We start from the raw sequence: 23,633 nt of genomic DNA, 5'->3' as shown, positions 1-23,633 counted from the left end.
TATTCTACCTAGGCTAACAGGGTTATGTATAAAATTAACATAACACAAAAAAGAAGAAAGAAAAAAGAAAAGCAAGCCCAGGGACATAAGATGAAACTCCTAAACTGCTTGCAGACAGGGATGTGACCCCTAGTTCCATCCCCACAGCCTGAACTCATAGCGTCGGTATTTGTGGAAATGGAGCATATGAGGCAAAGGGCACCCGAGTCCTATGCCTGTGGCTTAAAGGGGGAGCCACTATTCTAAAATTCCCCAGAAGCCACCTAGAATTGCTCAGGACAATTGTTCAGGAAAAACTTAAGACCAGAAAGGGTTTTTTCCACATCCTCTTACCAAAAAGAAACGCTAAGACATAATCAACAACAGTTTCAACAGTTCCTGAAGGGAAGCGTTTCATGGTGCAATTTCAGAAAGCAATGAGGAGAGACGCATGAAAGAAAGGCTCACCAGGAGTCACTCTGGGTACAGAGCTCAGAGTTCAGGGCAAAGCCCAGATAGACAGCTGAATACACACAGATGAAGGCTTGAAATGTTCGTATAAACGGACTAGAACAACGCATGCTCAGCGGTTGTCATTCAATCCTTTTCAAAAGGGTAAAATTTACCCCATTGATGTTAGTCAAACTGAGTAAAAGGGGAAACCAAAATTGAAATTATAAACTCTTAGAAATCTAAAATGAGAACACCACATTTCAAAACCAACAGGATAAAGTTGAAACTGTTCTCAGGAGAAATGTTATAGACTTAAGAGTTAAATGCACTCAATAGGAAATCAGAACAAAAATGAGAGAAGCAAATGCTTAACTCAAAAATTTAAGAAAGAAAATTAAACAGGTGTAGAAGGGAAGAATGACTAAAAATAAATTGAACAAAATGAACATTAATTTTTCATTTAAAGGCACATTAGGAGCCTGTAGAGGCCATTCAGCCCTTAATTCTGGAGCCCATTCCTTTTACAGTGGGGAAGCCTTACTTATAAAACAAGCAGTACAATATCTGCAAAGGCACTTTGGAAATGGTCTAAGACCCAATGAGTAATAACCAGAATTAACCTTTATATCAAATGTTTACAATCAATCTACTTGCTTCTCTTTCTAGACTTCTAGGAAGTAAAACTTACAAAGCATTTTCCATGAGGTGTGTTGTTCAATCCCACTAAGAGGGAATGTGCAATAGCCTAGTCTAAGGGCATAATGAAATGAGAAAGATGCTGAAATCAGACAGATTTGAGTTCAAATTCCTGCTCTGCCCACTCACAAGCTGTGTGACCCTGGCTAAGTGAGTTCTTCTCTCTGAGTCTTGAGTTCCATGTATGCAGTATAGAGAATTTGTTTACAAGACACTGGACACAATTCAGTGATATATTTTTGCATTGCTATTGTAGGATTAAATTGAGTCAAACTTTATGGAGTGCGATTAAGGCAACTATCTACTAAAAGTACAAATTCACAAAATTATAAATTGATCTGGCAATTCTATTTCTAGGAATGTATTCTACATACATACCTGCACATTTGTGAAATAACAAAAGTTATTTATAACATTGTTTAGAACAGCAATATGGTAGAAACAAGTTAATAAATAATGAACGACTTTGCAGCAATAAGAAAAGGGTAAGGAAGATTTGTGTACTAGTATAAAACAATGACCAAGTTGTATGTTTAAAAAGAAAGTCAGGTGTCAACTAATGTGCAATATGTTATCATTTGTGGGGAAAAGACCATATACACATATTTGCTTGCAGAAAATATGTCTGAAAAGACACAGACACACAAATGCACACACAAAATCTGAGAACAGTGGTTGCCTGTGAAGAAGCTACCTGGGTGGCTGAGAATCAAGAATGAGACAGCTTCATACGGCATTCCTTTTGTACTTTCAAATTCTGAGTGATGTAAATATGTTATCTATTCAAGACATGAAGTATTTTAAATTTGATAAGATACTATTTAACAAAACAAAATGGAAAATACCAATAAGTCAACTGAAAAATGAGCAAAGTCAAGAACAGGAAGTTTCTTTGAAAAGAAAGAATACAAATGGATAAAAGGGTATGACTCACTCATGAGTAACGATACACAAATTAAAACATGATTTTTTTTTCTATGTCAAACTGGCAATGATAAAATTCTTAATAACCAGGGTTGGGAAAAGTGTAGGAAAACAAGCATTTTCATGTCCTAATACTGGGAGTATAATTTGGTGCACAAATTAGAGAACAATTTGGTAAAACAATTCTGAATGCACATACCATTTGCTACCGTAACTCTTCCTGGGATTTCTCCTATTGATTTTACTCGTCCAAATACACAAAGCTATACATTCAACAGTGGTCTCTCCGGCAGTGTTTAAAACATCAAAAGAACTGGAAACCCAAATACCCATCAATAACAGTGAAATGCATTATCTAATAAATGGAACACTATGTAGTAGTTACCAAGATGAGGAAAAAGACCTAAACAACATCACTGGGGAACGGGATAAACACAGTGTGGCTTACTCACACAGTGGGACATCAGAGCACAGCTCAAATGAATTGTTAGCATCCATGGGTTTCAACATAGATAGAAACCAAAAGCATCACAGTCAGTTAAAGAGAAAAAGCAGACACAAAACAATACTCACACACAAAACAATACAATACTCTGTCAATATATAGTGAGTGCATAAAAACATGTATTAAAAGAATACTAGTTTCTGAGGAGAAGGAGAGGAGAGAAGGCAGGAGAGAAAGATCAGGGGTGGTATGTAATTCCAATTTTGTCAATAATGTTTTCTTTCTTTTATTTAAAACTATCTGACTACATGTTCATTCTGGGAGAATAAATGCACTATGGATGTTTTATGAAATCTTTCTCTGTACTTCTCTGCATTTTGTGAAATTAAAGAGAAATGAAATGGATGTCTAGAATAATCTGCCAGACACGTTAAGTTTTAAAAGCAAAGGTAGAAGAGCATGTTGAATAAATTTTTTTGAAAAAAAAAAGTGTGTGTGTGTGTAAAACACTTTGCAGATGTTTAGTCCTCAGAGCATAGAACAGAGCCTGGCACTTAAAGCACTCACTCAGCATCCACTAACTGAATGAGTGAATAAATGGTTATGTAAAACACTCATTAACAATCATTACCTTTAAATGGTATTTGCTTTTTATGTACAGTCGTTGCTTTTATATTTAAAAGTAAAAATAAACTTAGTTTTTAAATTATTTTAATAAATATTGAGCATAAAAGTAATGTACTCATACATAATTGGACTCATTTGATGATTTGTATTTAATTCAAAACCTAGTCCTTCTCAGTTCAGGTAGCCCCAGGAGCCCTTGTCACCTTTTGAGGAAATCACGCAAGTGGTCCTCACATCACAACTGTTCCTTGCCCTTGAGTTACTCACAGATATTTAATTACTGTTAAGTTTGGGAATCTTGCTGGCTAAAAAATTATAAACTTGAGTTCTGCCATGAAAGTTAAAAAAAAAGTGGAATCTTGGAAATAAAGTTTCAAGTCTCTGCAATATAAATACTATCACAAAGTCCATACACGTTGAATCCTATAGAAAAAATGTTGCCTCCTGCTGCAACTCACCCAACTAGCTGTATACAGAGAAGTGTGTATTAGGATCTGAAAAAAACAGAGATGCGTCAACAACTGATGGTAGAGAAGCAAAAAGAAAAAAATTGAAAACCCAACAGTAAGGGAAGTTCTAAAAGAAAATTTAAAAGCAGAGCAAAAGGCTCATGGCCCTGAAGGTGGTACAATTTGATAGCTCAGTGGTATCATCATGAACCACTATTTCAGGAAAGGACAGACAGCAAATACTCAACCTTTGTTGAGTGAATAGAGAAAGATATTTGGTGGAGTAGGGGAGTGTAGTCTCTTGAAAAGTTCAAAAATACTAAAACAAAAGCTAGCAATTATGAAGGATCTCCAACGTACCAGGCACAGCTGGCATCAATAAGTTTGTAATCTAAGACTGCCAACTATTAAAAGGCAGTGTTAAACATGAAAATGTAAAATTGCATAAAATAATACAGAAATAATACAGACAAAACGATGAGATAAGAGGAACCAGATTTCCAGAATATGTGTCACATGAGAAAAGATTGAAAGAAACAAAAGGAGTTTGCCAAGAGGCAAATGGAGGACAGGAAGAAACAGAATGAGATGTCTGATCTTGAGGGAAGTTAGGTCCACAAATCTGGCAGGTAGTGCAATGAACAGAAAGCAGCAATTATCCGTGAAAATCCCTTAAAAGGGCAAGCGTGGCAGTTTTTCTTTTAGGTGTTGATGAAGGTAAATACTACATAATACCATTGTAGAAAGGTGAGAAAAATCATTTGAACTATGTATTTCTCTCTCTCTCTCTTTATTCTTCAGCATATAGAGTTGAATCCATGAATTAAATGAATGGATGCTGTGACTCTAATGTATATATAAATGTACAGTAGAGACTCTGGGAGCTAAACTCAATAAACCCCACTTTCCAGCTGACCAGATTACCCAGCCATAAATTCCTTCCCTCAGAAAATTGGCTGCACACCATCCCTCATGGGGTGAGGTGACCCCCTCTGCCCAGTGGCCTTGGTCCTCTGCACTTGTCCTTTGTTCACTTGTTCATTTTATGGGGGGATTAGTTTGCTGGATCTGCTGTAACACAGTACCACAAATGGAGTGGCTTAAACAAAAATTTACTGTCTCACAGTTCTAGGGGCTGGAAGTCCAAGATCAAGGTGTTGATAAGGCATGCTCTCTCTGAAGGCTTAGGGAAGGGTCTGTTCTAGACCTCTCCTAGCTTCCGATAATTCCCTGGCTTGTGGCAGCAAAACTCCAGTCTTTCCATGGCATCTCCCAGTGTCTGTATCTGTCTCCAAATTCCCCCTTTTATAAGGAAACTCGTCATAACAGGTTAGGGACCCACTCTACTCCAGTATGACCTCATCTTTAATAATTGCAGCAACAACCCTATCTCCAGATAAGGTCACATTCGGAGGTACTGGAGGGTAGGACTTCATATGGATTTGGGGGAAACAACTCAACCCATAACACTGGGTTTGCTCCCAAGCTTCTTTCGGCCTCTTTATGTATAATAGCTACAATGTGTAATTAAATATTACACAAACGAAGGAAATAGGAACATAAAAAGAACGAGCAAGGAAAACTAAGTCAAATGTTCTATAAAGACTTAATTAAAGCCAGTCAGTTGAATGAAATTGCATGTGGGTAAACTGTAAAAGTCTGGGGAGAAAACAACAAACTACGAATCTAGAACGCTAAGCTCCAAGGGTTTTGCTCCACTTCAAAGAAATCAAAACAAAGAAACCAAAAATAGAGAGGATGCATTTTGGGTGCTGCTTATATCAGAAACACTAATCGTGAAACTTCAAACAATTAGCTCATAATACAAATATTTTTAAGCCCTTGGCCCTACATCAAAAGATTGGTAAAAGAATGTTGTCGTTTCCTTGCTTTAAAAACCTTTTTATTTTAGTCAACACCCTCATAGGAACAGACATGGAGATGTCCACAATGCAATGTTAAATGAAAAATTCAAGTTACAGAATATGCAAAGTGCCCCATTTTTTTCTTAAGAGTTTTAATACAGTTGAGAGCATGTTTGCAAACAATTTTGAAAGGATTGGACCTTTTATGAATAATGAATATAGATACTGATCATCAGCGCTATTAACATCATAAAAAGAGAGACGACCAGACATACGTCTCCTGACGAAAATGCACAATAACCATCTAGAAATTGTTTTTGCCCACAAAATGAACCTGCATCTGATCTTTACTAGTTTATAGGAAATGCAGAGGACAGAGGGGGGAAAAAAGGAACATTATGATGACACAATAGTAAAGTTCAGCCTATGGGAAATGCTACAGGAAAAGTAACTAGATTCTTCAACAAATAAATTGCAAGAGGAAAACAAATACATGGAGGAGCCTCCTATAAATTAAAAAGAGACATAAGGAAACATAACTGGATGCAACATATGGCATTAATTGGATCCTGATTCAAACAAACCCTTTTAAAAACTGCATTTATGAAACAATCAAGAAATCGAAACACTTCCTGAATATTTGATTATATTGACGAACTACTGTTAACTTTCTGTAGTGTAATAGTATTGTGTCTTAATTTTTAGAGACACTAAAATATTTACAGATGAAATCATAGACAGACCGGGATTTGCTTCAAAACGAAGCCAGTGAGTAGGAGTAGATAGAGGTAGAAATAGAACAAGGTTGGTCATAAGTTGAAAATTGTTGAAGCGTGAATGATGCGTAAGTGAGGGCTCATCAGACTCTTCTATTTTTGGACATTTGAAATTCTGGAGAAAAAAAAAAAATTGTTTTTAAGGATTTGGTTGTTATATATAGTTACCAAAAGCCACATACAAGACCTGAAACCATAAAACTCCTAGAAGAAAACAGGGAGTAAATTTGCAGACATTACCCTGAATAATATTTTTACTGATATATCCTTTTAGGCAAGAGAAGTAAAAGAAAAAATAAATGTATGAGATTACATCAAACTAAAAAGTTTTTTCACAGCAAAGGAAACCATCAATAAAACAAAAAGGCATCCTATTGCATGGGAGAAGATATTTGTCAATAACATATCTGATAAGGGGTTAATATCCAAAATTTATAAAAAACTCATTCAACTCAACACCAAAAAAACAAACAACCCAATTAAAACATGGGCAGAGGACATGAAGAGACATTTCTCTAAAGAGGACATACAGATGGCAAACAGACATATGAAGAAATGCTCAGCCTCACTAATCATTACAGAAATGCAAATAAAAACCACAATGAGATATCACCTCACCCCATCAGAATGGCTATCATCAATAAATCAACAAACAACAAGTGCTAGTGAAATTGTGGAGAAAAGGGAACCCTTGTGCACTATTGGTGGGATTGCAGATTGGTGCAGCCACTATGGAAAACAGTATGGAGGTATCTCAAAAAACTGGAAATGGAACTACCTTATGACCCAGCAATTCCACTCTTAGGTATTATCCAGAGAAATCCAAGACACTAATTCGAAAAAATATATGCACCCCTATGTTTACTGCAGCACTATTCACAATAGCCAAGACATGGAAACAACTGAAATGCCCATCGGTAGATGACTGGATTAAGAAACTGTGGTACATTTACACAGTGGAATATTACTGGGCTATAAAGAAGAATGAAATCTTACCATTTGTAATGATATGGATGGACCTAGAGGACATTATACTAAGTGAAATGAGTCAGACGGAGAAAGATAAATACCATATGATCTCACTTATATGTGGAATCTAAAGTACTGAATAAAATGAGCAAAGTAAACAGAAATAGTCTCAGAGATACAGAGGAAAAACTGATGGTAGCTAGATGGGAGGGGGTGGAGATGAGCGAGAAGGGGAGGGAATTAAAAAGCACAAATTGGTAACTACAATATTGCCATGAGGATATGAAAGACAGTTTGGGGAATATAATTAATAATGTTGTAAAGATTTTGTAGGGTGTCAGATGGGCACATGTCTTATTAGGGAGACCACCTCAGGGATGATGTAGATGCCTGACCACTGCACTGTACACCTGAAGCTGAATATTGTATGTCAACTATAATTTAATATATATATAGTCATGGGATATGGAGTATAGCATAGGAAATAGAGTCAATGGAATTGTAACAGCTATATACGATGTCAGAGGGGCAACAGATTGGGGGAGGGGGTTATCACTTTGTGAGCGGTGAAATGTCTAACTAGTACATTGTTTTGCACACCTGAAACTGATAATAATAAAAAAAGCCACAACCAAAATGTCCTTCGATAGATGAAGAAGTTGTGATACACACACACACACACACACACACACACACACACAATGGAGTACTATACTACCATAAGAAAAGATGAAATAGTATCATTTGTGACAACATAGATGGATCTGAAGATTATAATGCTAAGCTAAGTAAGTCACACAGATAAAATAGAGAACCATATGAATTCACTGATATGTGGTATATAAAACTGAAAACAACAAAAGAACAAGACAAACAAATGAAGAAATAAAAACTCATACACATAGACAATAGTTTAGGGGTTACCAGAGGGTAAAGGGGGAAATGGGGCACTAGAAGACGGTAAACAGGGTCTGATATATGGTGATGGAAAGAGAACTGACTCTGGGTGGTGAACACACAATGTGATATATAGATGATGTATTACAGAAATGTACACCTGAAATCTATGTAACTTTACTAACAATTGTCACCCCAATAAACTTTAATTAAAAAAAAACCTTCATAGAAGCATGATGCATAATGGCCCTACCATGGAGTGAATGTGTGTGTCCCCCACCAAATTCATATATTGAAGCGTTAATCACCAGTGATGGCATTTGCAGGTGGGGCCTTTGGAAGGTAATTAAGTTTAAATGAGGTCGTGAGGGTGGAGCCCTCATGATGGAATTAGCACCCTTATAAGAACAGGAAGAGACCAGAGCCCCCTCTCTCTGCCAAGCAAGAAGGCAGCCATCTACAAAATAGACAGAGGACTCTCACCAGACACCAAATTAGTGGCATCTTGATCTTGAACTTCCAGCCTCTGGAACTATGAGAAATAAATAGCTGTTGTTTAAGCCACACAGTCTCTGGTTTTGTTTTTTGGGTTTTTTGTTTTGGTTTTTTGGTTTTTTTTTATAGCATCGCGAGTTGACCAAAACAGGCCCCAACTGGAAACTTCTCAAATGCCAACCCACTAAGATGGATAAATTATGATATATTCATGTGATAGAAAAGTATACAACAAGGAAAATGAATATTTACACTACATGCAACAATATGGATAAATCTCACAAATAAAATATGGAGTAAAAGAAGCCAGAAACCAGAGTAATAACATGAGGCTCTAAGGAAATAAGAAAATCTTCTGTGCACTTATTTTTTATCTTGATCTGAGGGCTAGTTACACAGATGTGTGCAATTTGTGAAAAGTCACCACGTTGTAGTATTAGGTGTACTTTACTGTATGCATATTATACTTCAACACAAAAAGTTAAATATTTGTTAAAGAAAGGATTCTGATTTAGCAGACATGGGATGAGGCTTATGAATCTGCATTTCTAACAAGCTCCCAGGTGATGCTGATGCTACTGGCCCAAGAGCCACATCTGGAGTAGCACTGAGCTAGGCCACTGCTGTCCAAGGATGCATGAGAATTTCCAGGAACACACTCAGTGGACAACACTGAGTCTTTCCTGAGGCTTTCCTGAGGCTTTGGTCGGGGTTAGAGGTTTACTGAGTGGTGCCCACTCTCACTGTCCGCAGAACCCCATGCAGACGTGTTGGCAGGACATTCCAGACCTGGCCGGCCATCTGCCTACAAGCTACTCCCCAGGCTCATGACAACCTCCCAGAGAAGCAGAGCCTGTAGTCACACTGCTGTCCAGGCCGTATCCTATGGGACTCTGTCTCAACTTGCATCACTCAGGCCTCTGCTTGGGCACCTGGAATGTTCTACCTGGGGCACTCTCCTCTGCTTCCTGAACCCTTCCATACCCTCAGGACTCAGTTCAAATGCTACTTCCACCATGAAGTCTTCTTTGATTGCCCCGTCATGATTCATCCCACCTCTGGATGGCCGTGAGCAAACCTTTCATACCTGACAGTGCACGGACCAGCCTGCCCTGCCTCACAGCCCCTTGTGGAAGGGGAGGTCTCCTCGCTTGATTTCAGCCTTCTAAGAACAGGGAGACCCAGTCAACACTATCTCTGACAAACAGCACCAGGTTTCATCCCCAGTAGGAGCACACTACATATTTATAGGATTGAAATGTGAGCACTTGGAATTACATAGGTTTGCATCCGGTCCCACCATCTTTCAGAAATATGACCGTGGGCACATTACTTAATACTTCTGAGCTGTTGGGGAAAATTAAAGAACTATGCAATAGGTGCAGTGTGCTGAATGGCGACTCCCCAAAAGATATGTCCGAGTCCTGACCCTGGGAACCTGTGAATGTGACCTTATTTGGAAAAAAGGTCTCCGCAGCTGTGATTAACTTAAGGATCTTGAGATGATCCTGGACATGGGGAAGGCCCTAAATCCAATGACAGGTGTCCTCATAAGAGAAAGGCAGAGGGATATCTGAGCCAGAGACACAGAAGACAGCCATGTGAAGACAGAGGTACAGATTGAATGATGCAGCCACAAGCCAAGGAATGCCTGGAGCCCAGAAGTTGGAAGGAGTCTCCCCGAGAGCCTCCAGAGAGAGCATGGCCTTGCCAACACCTTGACCTTGGACTCCTGGCCCCCAGAACTGTGAAAGAATAGATTTCTGTTGTTTAAAATGACCCAGTTTATTTAAATATTATGATGACCCAAAAAGTACTATTGTTATTTCCATTGTACAGAGGGAAAAGTAAGGAATGGAGAGTTTAAGCAACTTGCCCAAGGTCACACAGCTAGCCAACTTCAGAGCCAGAATTCGAAGCCAGACAGTGGCTTCAGAATATGAGCTCTTCACCACTGCTCAAGTGTTGGGCTCATTTCCAAGTCTAGACCCCAGCCAAACAGAGGGTACGTGCCAGGCCTGCCTGGGGCCATCTTTCCTGGTCAGGTCCATCCTGCTCTACGGTTCTGACCCGGTACTGCTGTGTACAGAACACACTTTACAGCTGCTTCTCCAAGTGCAAATTTTAGGATTGCTCTTCCACTTTTGACCCCAATGGACAAATAACGCTTAATACCACGTTGCCTTCATCCAACAGCTGCTGGGTTGGTCTTTATTTATATTTATACTTAATCTCTCACCTCTTGCACATATTTGAAGGCCTCCTAAAAAGCGTCATCATTGGAGACCTGGAGAGCAGGAAGTTTTTCTTTTTGTCTTTTGCAGGTAAGGCACACACTTCCCAAAAGGAAGCAGCCTGTCTCTGTTGTTTACTTATGGAAAGACAAAGCACATTTCAGCGGACTCTGTAGACACGCTTATGGGAAAATAGTCAATAGGACCCAATTTTCAGTTCAGCTGAAAAAGCTGTACTAAGAAGCGGAAGACAAGTATGGAGGATTAGAGGCATGCCAGTTACAAAGTGTGTACACATCACCTGCCAGCCAAACCCACCCCACACCCACAGGTTAGTGGATTATAAACAATCTGTGCCGCAGGTCTCCTCCAGGAGGCAACATGGGGCACTGGGGATAAGCCCAGGCTTGGGTCACAGGCCCTAGGTCAAACCCTGGCTCAGCCACTTATTTAGCCACCAGTGTGTGTGACCTGGGAACAGTCCCTTACTCTCCCTGAGTATCACTTTCCTTATCATCAAAACAAAAGCGGCCACTATGTCCCTGGACTCTATAAAGCCAGCCTGCCTGGCTGGATTCAAACGCTGCCTCTGCCACTGAGCAGAGTGTGACCCTCATTAAGTTAGCTGGCTGCTTGGACCTGAGCTTGCTCTTCTGTAAAATGAGAATACTACCTAGCCCACAGAGTTGTCCAAATCCCTGAACGCAGGCACATAATAGCTGTTTGCTCTCATAAGTGTTAGGAGGAAAAAAGATGACAGCTGTAGGCTGCCCAGCATGAGTGACACCAGGTAGGGAGGAACAATAGATGTTAGTTATTTCCCTCCATGGCCTTCTATAGCCAGGCCCGTTGCCAGTGAGTCACATGATCTAAAGGATAGGGCTAGCTTTGTCTGAATTAAGTAAGAACTTGCAGATGTGAGATGGTGAGATGTAACGTCCTGATTCTACGTGGATATTGGCACAGACACACTTATTGGGCTGTCTGCCCAGCCACCTCTTTCCTGGAAAGACCTCCCTGCCTGTGATACCACGCACACAGGGATGGTATATCAGGCCCACGCATTGTGACCCTGGTCACAGCGACTCAGTGGGCCCATGATTGGTGACTGGCCCAGGTAGGACTGGAACCGGGACTTGGGGCTGAAAGAGAAAGAACGCCCAGCCACTCTCTAGGAAACTGGACTAACACCTGGTTCCCCAGCCTGAGGACTTCAGGAGGTGGGGAACCCGGTGGGAGTGGGTAAGGATAGCGATGAAGGGGCTACATGCAGAGAGGAGCCAAGATGGGAGGCAGAGTCCCAAGAGAGCAAGCTCTAGTCCCTGGCGGCTGACCCTTCACTGAGTGCCAGACACCTTGGTATCCTGGTGCGAAGTCCTTGCTTTTGGTTGCCTGAGCTCATAGTTTCCTGTTACCTGCAACAGAGAGAGCTCCTATGTAACAGAACATCCTGATGGCATCCCAATTCCACAGAAACCAAGCTTCACTCTTCCTTTCCCTATTTGACCACTTACCCAACTCCACTCCCACGACCCTCAAATCTAAGGAACAAATCAGATTAGCTTAAAACACTGTTTGAAGTAGAACACTGTTCAACCATTCTAATATTTAATTTAAAATATGACAAAACAGGGCATGGAATAATTTTAGAAAATTTCTATAAAAATAAAAGCAGAGGAGACTTTTTCTTTTTTCTTTTCTTATTCCATTAGAATGGTTCTCATCTGGGTCATGATTTCTGCCAAATTCAACACAGACACATCAAATTGAAAAAGGCACTGTTCACCAACCAGACCAGATCATCTTCTGCAAAAATTACTATTTTCATAGTAACTCATGACCATTTTGAAAGCACTACGATAAAATAAAAGGGAAATAAATTATCCACAAGATAAACTGTGGAATATAGGAGAAATGCCAGTTCTAGAGGCAAGTTTCTCAATTTGCCATTGGCTGGTTGTGTGCCTTGAACATGTAATCTTGTGTGGATTTTATGTTCTGATCTGTAAAAGGGAATATAATAAACAGAAGTAAGACCACCATTATCTACCTCTCAAAAGTTGCTGGGAGATTCAAATGAGCGAACACTGAGCAAAGTACGCCTTACAGCAGATACTGGGCACAGCAAGAAACAAGAAAGAGGCAGAGCAAAGCTAGAGTTCATTAGATGTAGATATTTTTGGAGGAGTAAAGACTGCTCAGTAAACCAGCATTACACCTGAGTCCTGGCTTCTTGGCCCAGTTTTGCTACCGTGGGACTCGCCAGCAGACACAGCCCAGCTAACATCAAAAGTAATGGAGCTGCCTCTTACGAGGCAACTCCATGTGGAATGTTTCCAAGGAAGCAGCAGCAGGGACATTTTAACCATCTAGAGACACCTTCTTTTTCCCACATCCCCTCCTGACACCAATCTTGGCATCAAAGTCGACCAGTTCTTCCTCTCAAATAATAATATTAATAGTAGCCATATTTATTGAGGGTTCTTCTCTGTGCCTTTCAGGCATGGTTTTACACACTGGGTTTACATGTATCATCTCATTTAAGCATCACCGATAAAAGCTATAAAGTGCGTTATGATCACAGTCATATTATATCTACCAGAACAGAGGCTCTGAACATTAAACGACATGGCCAAGATCACTCAGCAGGTAATAGGCATGAGCTAGGATTTGAACCACATCCTTTGGACATAAAATGGATCCTGCCGCCACTTCCCCCATTACTGTTGTTTAGTTCTACGTTCGTTCGTTATGACCTCCCCCTGGACCACTGCGGGAGCCTCCACCTCCCTGTGTCCTATCCTACCAGCTGCTACTGGATTCTTTTCCCAAAACCTGGCTCACAGATCCCAGCAAGACATACCACAAAAGGCAGGGGCTTTTAATAAATACTTCTAGAATGAATGAAACCTGCGCTCCTGCTGCCTCAGCTTCCTTCCCTCTACAAAACTCCCTGGCCTGTCCGTCAGGGTCTTTGAGCTCTGGTTCCCTGACCTTGGCAGTCTTACTACATGAACACCCACCCGATGAGTCCACTGTAAACCACTGTCTCCTCTACTCTCCAGACATGGCGTTCCCTCTGCCTGGCCACCCTTTCCTCAACTCCCCCTGGTCATCCTGCCATCAATGTCCTTTCTAAATTGAACGAATGGACAAATGAGTCCTCCCAAATGTCGGCCATCACTCTCTTAGTGAGTCTAAGCCCGGGACACTGTGTTGCCCTTGCAGCTTCAGACCAGGGCAGGTCTAGGTTCTGCCTCAGTGTGTAGGCTTCCTGGTCTTATCTGAGCTAATCTTTTCTTCTTCTAGGAAGTTAAGTAGGCCTTTGTCTCAAGTCCCAGCTAAACAATACCTTTCTATTGTTTAGCTATTATTTATATAATGTAATATAATATAAATCTATTACTTATAATATAATATCTTATATTTATGAGGATACAACATGTACTTCTCTTTAGAGTTCCAAATGCCAAAAACAAAAAAAAAGTATACCCTTTTAATTGAACACAGGATGTGCACATAAAAGTAGAAGACTCCTCAGTAGGATGGCAGAAAAAGAGGGAACCCAGACTCCAGAGTCCCCTCTTCCTCTTCTGCTCCTGCACTGGGACTTTGCATTCAAAACACTTCTATTTCAAACGAAAGAATATACCTATGGGACAACAGCTTCTGTGAAGATGTTATTCCACAGATGACTCGTCCTAAAGTCTTCTGTTTTGGTTAATGTATTAACTTTGTTAAGTTAATAAATAGGTATCAGTATCTCTCACTCTCTCACTCTCTCTCTTTTCATCTTCAATTATCCAGACACCTACGTATGACTTGCTGCTCATGAAAGGCACTGGCTTCAAATGGAAAAACCATGTTTGTGTCCTGTTTCCTTTATGCTGCAAAGCACCAAATGGGTACTTTGAGACTGTTATGAAATCTAGTAACTGGGTGAAAGAATATAAATAATAGGATGGTAGAAAAAAACACCAACCCTCCAAGATGTCACCTGCTACATTCAATATTATATTCTTTAAGCAACCTAACGATTGTTTTTTTAAAAAGGGTAGTGCTGGTCTGCTCTGGTCTACTGTTGAAACTTTTGGGAATTTCTTTCTCTGAAGTAATGCGTATTGAATAAGGCCAAGGTATAATACAAGCAAGGCTGACTCGCTCAGATTACATTAGGATTTAAATGCTTCTGACGCCTCCTTCTAGACTAACAATGATGGTGGAGTTCAAAACCTTAAAGTGGACTGGAAGTAGGATATCTTTTAACACGATCATTTGAATGAAGACTTTTTTAAAATACTGCTTTCCCTTGTAAAATAAGTGTGATGATGCCTTCCTCTGAAATCTAGGGGAAGAGAAATAAAACACATGGAAAGAGATTACACTATTAGCTAATTACATGGTATGCCTTAGAATGACACATGGATACTTCACAATCTTTTCGAAGAAGTCATAGTAAACAACTAAATTTTATGACCTTTACATAAAATAAGAAGCCAGTAGAAACACTAGTAGGTATTTGTTTATTCAATAATATTTATATCAATTCTGCTAATAAACAGAGATATCTACTGAAAACAGTGAATTTGCATTCAATGTAAATAAAGAAACTCAGCTTATTTTCTACTTCTGTCTCTTAGATTTCCAAACGTAGTCTTTTAAGCCATGACATAAATGGTAAGCCGTAATCTTCAGGACTCTCTTCAATGACAATAGGTCTCAGAGTGCTTTATTTCATTAAATTGAAATTAAACTTAACAAAAAATTGAAAACTACACTTCAAACTATTTCAATTGCTTAATCTAAGGCAAATAAATGCAGAAAACTTCAATATAAATGTATTTTAATCAAAATCTATAAACTGCCCAGTATATAAAGTGCTGAAGTTCATTAAATACATTGCCTCTCTCTCTCTCTCTCTCTCTCTCTCTCTCTCTCTCTCTCTCTCTCTCTCAACACACATGTCTCTTATGAACAATAGCTGAACAGCTAAGGAAAATGATAAAAATTACTACAAATTTTAATAGTTTTTAGTAATCATGATAGTGTTCAAATCTTTGTAGTTTAAAGAACAAGCTTAGGATAGCGCTAACATTAAACCAGTAAAAATTTAGGCTGCTAAACCCTAGCCACAGACACTTCCCACAGACCATTTTAATTTTCATAATCCTGTTCCTGAAAACGCATACCCCAGAGACTGGGTATATAGATGAGGAGGGGAAACAATGGTAAGAAGGCCAAGGAGTCGAACGTGTAAAGAATGAATAATAGCACGATGCCAGCAAGCTCCGATGAGTGGCTGTGCCTCCTTCCCTCATAAACTCTTGGAAGTGAAACAGTTACTCAGGTAAATAGGTTTGGTCAGGCCTGTCCTTGCCCTAAGCAATGTCAAAATTGCATTTTGTGGTGGGTGGAGGAGACTTAAAACTGTAAGTCAGGAGGCAATTATTAACTTCTCATTTGATGACAGAGAAGTTTCGTTCTTACGCTAATTTTTACCTTTGGTATGCACTTGAGAATAATTTATTGTTCTAGCCAACAAAACAAAACAAAACAAAAAGAGGGAGAGAAGGAGGATAGAGAATTGGAAAACCAACATAGCAACAGAGTTTGACTTCATTTCTTATAATCACAGTTCTGACAACCTATTTAATGTGGTACAAGTTTTCTTAACATCTGTTTTGATACTTCCTGCTCATGTGCAATTCAATCACTTGAAGTCTCATACCTTAAAATACTAGCTTCCTTACTGGTTGTTTTCGGCATGAACAAGCAATATTGCATATGTGCATGTGCGTGTTTGGAAAATGATTCTATCTTTTCCCGCAATCAGCACTTACCTTCAGGGAAAGCATTGGGCTGCAGCACGTGAAGAAAGGTCTGCACAATTTGAAAGAGAACGTCAATGGGTCCAGGTTCATAAGAGTCTTTGGTCTCATAGTTCGTTGCTGGCAGTTCAAACTCCGGAACATCAGAACCCCTTGTGGATGACGGTGGCTCCTCTGAAACGGTATTTCGGCACAGGCCCAGCAGCAGCAGGAAGCCGAGTGTCGGGGCCATAGTTAGCAAGGGGCCCCAAACATGAGGTAGAACTGAGGGCCTCCTGCCTCAGAGGTCTGGAAGCTGTGTTCTGGTGGTTCTGGTGGGTAAGACAGGAGCGTAGTTTCTGTGCAGAAGAGGTATGGGGAGGACTGGGTCTGCAGAGTCCTTGTTTCTGGCAGGGCTGGCATGCGCGATCTCCAGGGGGTCAGTCGCTCAAGGCAGCATGCCTGGCAGGGAGAGAAGGGGCAGCGGTCACCAACACAGCAGCCTGCCTGCAACAGGAGCTGCCCCAAGGAGGCTGCACTGCTTTCAGAGCGAGCAAGCCCTGAAGCCTAATCCGGATGAGGGGCGAGGAAGCAAGCAGAGGCCGCCTCAGAGCCACAGGGCCATGAAAGCGACCAGGTCCCTCTGTGCGGGGCCACACTCAGAACACAAACTCTTTAGGGGTTCAAGCAACACCCGCTAGTGCAGAGATGGCTGTGATGTCTTAGAAACTAACATTTCTTGAGCATTGACTATATTCCAGACACCGTTGTACCTGCTTTACAGGTAGGACCTTGTTTAAGGCATTATCCCATGTTGCAGATGAGGGGACTGATGCAGAGAGGATTTTGGTGGCTTGCCCAAGGTCATGGCTGATCAATGGGGAAGCCAGAATTTAAACCCCAGATTTTGTTTTCAGAGCCCAAGCTCTAGACACCAAGACACTCTCCTTACAGAGCCCTGTCTCTCAGGCTCCAGTCAGAGGCACAGGGGTGCCCAGCAATAGACTGTAGGTTTATTTTTGCTCCAAGTTTGTGTGGTTGTCCCTGTCTCTGGAGATCTATTGTACTCTGCCTGTTATTCTACTTACTGCTCACTGACCTCATTGCAAACATCCCCCTCTCCACTCACCCTCAACACAAACCAGAAGAGGATGGCCTCAAGGGCAGGGACCCAACTCTTTAAGGCTAGGTGACACTAAAATCTATCTTTCTCACACGCTCATCAGGCAGCTGATGGAAACCTTCACCCCAAGTCACAACCACCTGGACAATTGGGGGTCCAGGCGGTGAGAGTCAGGGCAGGGGGGACTTCTGCTCATCCTGGGGACAGGGAGAAAGAAACAGGAATACCCACCCAGGGTCTACTGAGATTCCCATCGTGGACACTGTTCTCCTCATTTCTGTGCTGGGAACTATACACGAGACAGGGCACATAGACGGAGCTCAGTAAGCGCTGCTGAATATAAACATAAACAAGCCCAAACAGCTGACTCGCTTGTGCTGTTGCACGAGGCTAGGCGAACCAAAACAGGACCTACCAGAGGGGATGGGATGTCCTGCTCATCCTCTCTGTTCCTGTGTCAGGAACACTCAGATTTTATTTTTTACTATAGACACACTTACTAACTTCCAAATAAGGACAAAGGCGCTCCTGAAACACTGTGAGATGGGGCAGAGGGACCATCAAGACAGTGACACATTGTACAAGGGGCAGGTGGAATCACTGCCTACATTCCACCAAGTCAAAGACGGAGGTAGGATTTCATGAGCTATTTGAATACAGATGTGAATTCATATAGAATCCCCTTAGCTGTTGCCTCATCTTCTAAGTCCCATCCCACTCCAATTACTTCTGCCCAGAGCTACCAATAGAATCACCCCAAACTCCCCCTTTTTTCAAATCGTGGTTCTTGTAGCTCCCCAATGGCTCCCAGTACCAAGCTTATCAACCCCAAGCTTCCATGTCAGCTCTCTGTCTCACCCACAAATACACCAGAACCCTGGGCACTGTTCCCAAAAGGCAATTTCCCTGCCAGGCATGGCTGTTGCAAATAACTGTCATCAAGCTACGAAGTGTTCTTGCCTTTCATTGGTTCTCATGGGAAACCAGTGCTCTGCTCAGTCTTCAAGTTGTTTCCAGAGAGAACAAATAAGAAAACAAAGCCTGTCCGCTTTTGCAAGGCCCCTCAGTCTGCAAGTCTCTTGGAGATGCACAGGGTAGGAGGAAAGTATGAAAGGATAGTTGTGGGTGATTATTCAAGTAGGACAGGGCAACTCTGAGCAGGCAGGCAGGTATGCCCACACACCACACAGGGGCACATACTTGTACATACCATGTACCACATACCATGTCCATATACAACATACACATATACACATGTGCACACACAGCGCACAATCACATATCACACACAAAGCACACACCATATACACACACTCATACTACACTCACATCTTGCCTTGTTTTATGCTGAAGGACAGGCAGGGAGCTCAGCAGTTGGAAGGAAGGATTAAAGGCTCAGCTGCTAAGACTGGCTTCCTGGTAATGCCACCAAGTCTCAGCCAGGGATGGAGAGAAACAGAGCAGGAGAGACTGGCAGAAGGCCCTTGGGAGAGCTGTGAATAAACTGACTTACAAATTCCCTCCATGAAACAGCAGGGGCAGGGAAATCGGAAAGGAGATGCTAGTTCTCACTAGCGAAGGTGGATGTGGCAGTTGAGCTATAAGGCACCTGGAACCGCACGTCCAGACGCCTGTACATCTTGCTCCAAAGTGCAGGTCCCTCTTAAAGTGTAGAGTGAATATTAAGAAAATATTAAAATCTCACTACGTATGAAACACTAGACAATAAAAGTTAAGTGAAAAACGAAGGGTGTTTCCCCTGTGTTAACTGACTGCTAAAAGGGAAGTTCTGAGTGCTCGTCTATTGAGCCACACAGGTAGCAAGCGGGAAGGAGAGCAGCTCCCAGAACTGCCAGCATAAAACCCAGGAAACCACTCAGGGACCAACAGCTGCATCAGCCTGAAATGAGGCGCCTGTTTAACATGCAGATTATCAGACCTCATTTTAGAGATGAGGCCTATTAGTCTGCATTTTTAACACTCTCCCCCGGTGGCTGATTCTTAAGACATCTAAGGTTTGAGAACCAGCCCTGTTCCTGAGTTGCACCTTAGTACGTTCAGACCACTTTCCAAAGACACGCAGGCTTCCCAAGCAGGGCTGCAGGACAACAGAAGTAAAGCATTGACCCAGCCTAGTGGCTGTGTGGGGTCCATGACTGACTCACCTCTGTGGCCCCACAGCCAGGCACACATTAGGCACTCAGTAAGGACTGATAAAATCAAATGGTGGAGGAATGAGGGAGGAGTGACAAAATGGTCATTTTTACCTGTTTTAAAATTGTATCAAGCGTTTGTTTAGGAGCAGTCCTATGGCCTCTGGAGTGGGAGTAGCGGGGTTGCTTGTAGTTACTTCCTCCCACACAGGCAGCAGACTGTCTCCTCACCGGAGTCACCAAGGGCAGAACAACTGGTCTACCCTTCTGGGGGGCCATACTTTCTCCTGGGACCCTCAAGTTTGCAGGCTTTGGAAATTGCTCCCTCAGGGGCTATCTCCTTAAGCAGGCACTAGACTAATCAGTAAGGTCATGTCACCATTTTTCTGGTTTATGGGGCATTAGCTTCCTGGTTTCCATTCCAAAAGCACTGATCTCAAACTGGGGAAGGGGCCCCAGAGTGTGAATTTTAAACAAATATTTCACATGATTCTGAGCATGGAGACCACAGCTCGGCACTCAAATCCTGGTTTAAAAGCAAACATGGTGACCATCCAGCATCATTGTTTCTCTTCTTTTGACGGAACTTCTTTTAGTGGTCTGCCATGACCAAGTAATGGCTTGCACTAAAGCACACCCAGAACTTCTTTTCAAAAGATCTTTGTACTGGATGTTTGTCATGTGGGGTTTTGGTGGTGGGGCTGGGCGAGGCTATGGGAGCTGCCCAAGCTCTGAGCTCACCTTTGTGAGTCTGTGGGTTGCAGCCCTGACTCTCACTGTGAGGCCAGCTGAGGTGCCCCAACTGTGCCCTGGGGGGTGACTCAAGCTCAGCCAATCAGATGCTTACTCCTGGGCTTATGAATGGAGCACCACACTGAGGCAGACTGTTTCTAATTCATTCTAGAAATGATGGCAGTAGTGCCAGGAGCCACATCCAGAGTCTTAATGGTGGCAGCCATCATACACCAGAGACCCTGCTGCACGTCCCGGAGACGCACTCTCCTTGACTTCCGAGCCTGGCTAGCCAGCCTCCTGTCACTTCTCTAAGCCACCCAGGACCTGGTCCTTTTTCTGCTAAAGTTACCCAGAGTTGGCTTCTATCATTTGTAACAAAGCGTCCTGATGTTGAACAAACCTCAGAGAGAGCGCCTGACTCCCTGCAAAACCTATTCCCTTCACATTTCAAACAGCACCAACAAAAGCGCATGTGGGTTAAAGTTTTATTGTTTTCAACCTGTCCTCTGATGCAGTTGCTTGCGTCATTGTACTAGAAGCACAGAAACAGTCCAGCACGTACTCATAAGGAAGTTCATAAAAAAATATTATGGGACACAGTAAGCGAACAAAACTGAAGGGCACTGCTGAAGAGGCAACAGGGAAGGACTCCCTAGTCCCCACTTATTAACTCTGTACAGGGAGCAGCTGTTTACCTTCTCCACGCTTTCCTTTGCTCATCCGTCAAATGGGGTTTCAAATAGTGTTGGAGGGTTCGAGATGGACTAGGGACAGCCCCTGGCACACAGCTGGCAGTCAGTGAAGAGTCTGTACTGCCGCTGAGAGAATCCGTACTCGCACCCTGAAAACACAGGGCTGCTCCGAGGATTTTGAAAGCGGAAACTCACAAGTGAGCGAGAAAGGAAAAATAAGAAGTAATGTCTGTCACACAAGTTGAATCAACATTCAAGTCTCGGGGCCACAAAAACGGCAATTTCCCAAGGTTCAACCTAACACGTAACCGCAGTTGTGTCTTCAGTGGGTCTATGTTGGGGCGCGGGGCGGGGAGGTACGTTCAAGTGCCCACTCACACACCTTATCTTAACAAGGTCAGCGGCCTCCCACAGGACCTGGGGAAAACCTTTCTCCAGCCGGGCGGGAGAAAGATGAGCAGCGGCCGCGGGTAGCACCGCAACCTGTTGCTTCAGGAAGCTTGAGGCACCGGCTTCCCCAGCCTTTCACTCCAGCCGGTCGCCAGGCCGGGCCCCCTGCTCTGGCTCCCTCCGCGGCAGGAGCCTCTCTGGGGCTGCAGGACACAAAAGAACAGGCGGCTGAGGGTCCGCCGACCGCGAAGACTAGAGGAATACGCCGCCGCCTGGGGGCGGGGGTTGCCGGAGTAACTTGGCTGCCTGCGGCGCGTTGGCGCGGGTTCCCCGCCGCGGCCCTGGTTGGCATGGATCGGGAGTCGCTAAGGAGAAAGGGGTCTGGAGAGGTGTACCGCCCCCGGGATCGGATCCCTAGCCTCTCTCGGCGCCTGCTTTAGTGAAACTGACCTCGACCCCTACTCTCCTGCACCGCAAAGCCCTTCCTCTGTCCATGCTTCCCTTTGTTGTCCCGGCTGGCGCCATACAGCCGGGGACGCCCGCAGCACCCATTCTTGATCCCGCAATCGCCAAGGCCCCGGCGCTGTGCACCCAAAGGGGGTAGGGGGAATGCTTCAGGTCAGGGGTGAGTGCGCTCCCCCACGGACGCGGGAAGACGGCCTCACACTGCAGCCCCAGAGCTCCCTCCTGCTATGGTCGCTTGCACCGAGTACTCCATTTGGCAAATCAGAGAACGGTGACCCTTTTCCATACCCACTCGAGAGGCTCAGTGCCCCGCGCCGCCGGTACCAACCCCCAGTACTCCCTCACCGCGGAACAGTTCCCAAGACTCTGACGGGCCTCCCCATCCGTCCTTCGCCCTTCCGAGAGCGAGCCCGCGGCCTCGGGGGTCCCGGTACTGCTCCCGCTCCCGCTCCCTCTGCCTGCTCGCGCAGGGCATTCGGCGAGCCACAGCCCCCAGTTCCCCTCCACTGGATGGAAAGAAGACCCACCAGGCAGCCGGCAAAGTTTGCGCGCGTCCGCGCTCTGCCCGGAACTCCCGCTGGCCGGGAGCCCGGACCAACTCGCCTGCTCTGCAGCCCCCCCAGACGCTCTCAGGGCTCACATCACCTGCTGCCGCCGGGCAGGGGCGGGGGCGGTGGAGGGCTGGGAGGTAAGGCGCGTAGAACTAGCCCCTCCGTTCCCCATTCCCCACCCCCAGCTCTCTGGAAGGGAGTGCGCTCAGCTCCTGGCTGGGTCCACAGGCGCCTCCTGTGCTCGGGATGAGGATACGGCCACTCACCGTGCGCCAGGTCCAGCTCCGGCTTCGGCCCGCGCAGCCTCTGCGCCCTCCCCTCGCAGTCTTGCTCGCCTGGCCCCGGCTCATGAATGATTTATGAGCCGGCTTCGGGGACCACCAGGAAGGCTTCCGGAGAGGCTCCGGGACGCGTCGGGCGGAGAAAGGCGCCTGCCCTTAAGGCGCGTAAGAGAGGCCCAGGGGCCCGCAGGACCTGTTGCGGCCTCCCTTGCTCCCTGACCCTGATCTGTGGATGGAGCCACCGGCGTGGCAGTGTTTCCTTAAAGTTACTCACCTGCGGCGGGAACGGTGCATGCGGCCAGGTGCCTGGTGGGGGACCCGGCTCGGTGTTTTAAAGATAGCTAAGCCTGGGGTTCTGGACGCTCTCCCACTGGACCAGCAGGGCGGTTTCGCCACAATGGCCCTGGGCACCACCAGATTGGACTGCATCCATTTCCTGTGGCGCGAGTCCCGCTCACCGGAGCACGCCCTTTTCCCAGCACCCACGCCTCCTTTACCTAGGCAGAGCCCTCTTCTTGGAACGCCGCTGACCTTTTACAAACTCCTCCTCTCTCGGGTTCCAACTCAGACCTGCCTGAGCTGACCACCCCCCTCCGTCCCAGGCTGCTTTAGATGCTTCTATTGCCA

At 43.9% G+C, this 23,633-nt stretch overlaps 1 protein-coding gene across 3 annotated transcripts in view; it reads right to left on the bottom strand.

The window, feature by feature from the left end:
- Nucleotides 1-23,418, bottom strand: part of PROM1 (prominin 1) — a 93,787-nt gene extending 70,369 nt beyond the window's left edge. The window contains exons 1-2 of one of the 3 annotated variants that reach the window (XM_019713028.3): nucleotides 23,281-23,418; nucleotides 16,650-17,078 (exon numbers count right to left, since the gene is read on the bottom strand). In XM_019713028.3, the coding sequence (XP_019568587.3) occupies nucleotides 16,650-16,869 (220 nt within the window). In that variant the 5' untranslated portion in view covers nucleotides 16,870-17,078; nucleotides 23,281-23,418. Of the gene's footprint in view, nucleotides 1-16,649; nucleotides 17,079-22,701; nucleotides 22,849-23,280 lie in introns of those variants that run through there. The other 2 variants (XM_088792764.1, XM_088792765.1) reach the window with 2 other exon arrangements.
- Between the last annotated feature and the right edge of the window lie 215 nt (nucleotides 23,419-23,633).

This window comes from Rhinolophus sinicus, chromosome 1, assembly GCF_057876585.1.
Source record: "Rhinolophus sinicus isolate RSI-liver-muscle chromosome 1, RSI-T2T, whole genome shotgun sequence".
In the NCBI taxonomy this organism is placed as follows: domain Eukaryota; kingdom Metazoa; phylum Chordata; class Mammalia; order Chiroptera; family Rhinolophidae; genus Rhinolophus; species Rhinolophus sinicus.
Note: the sequence above shows the minus strand (reverse complement) of the source record. Positions and strands in the feature narration are given on the sequence as shown.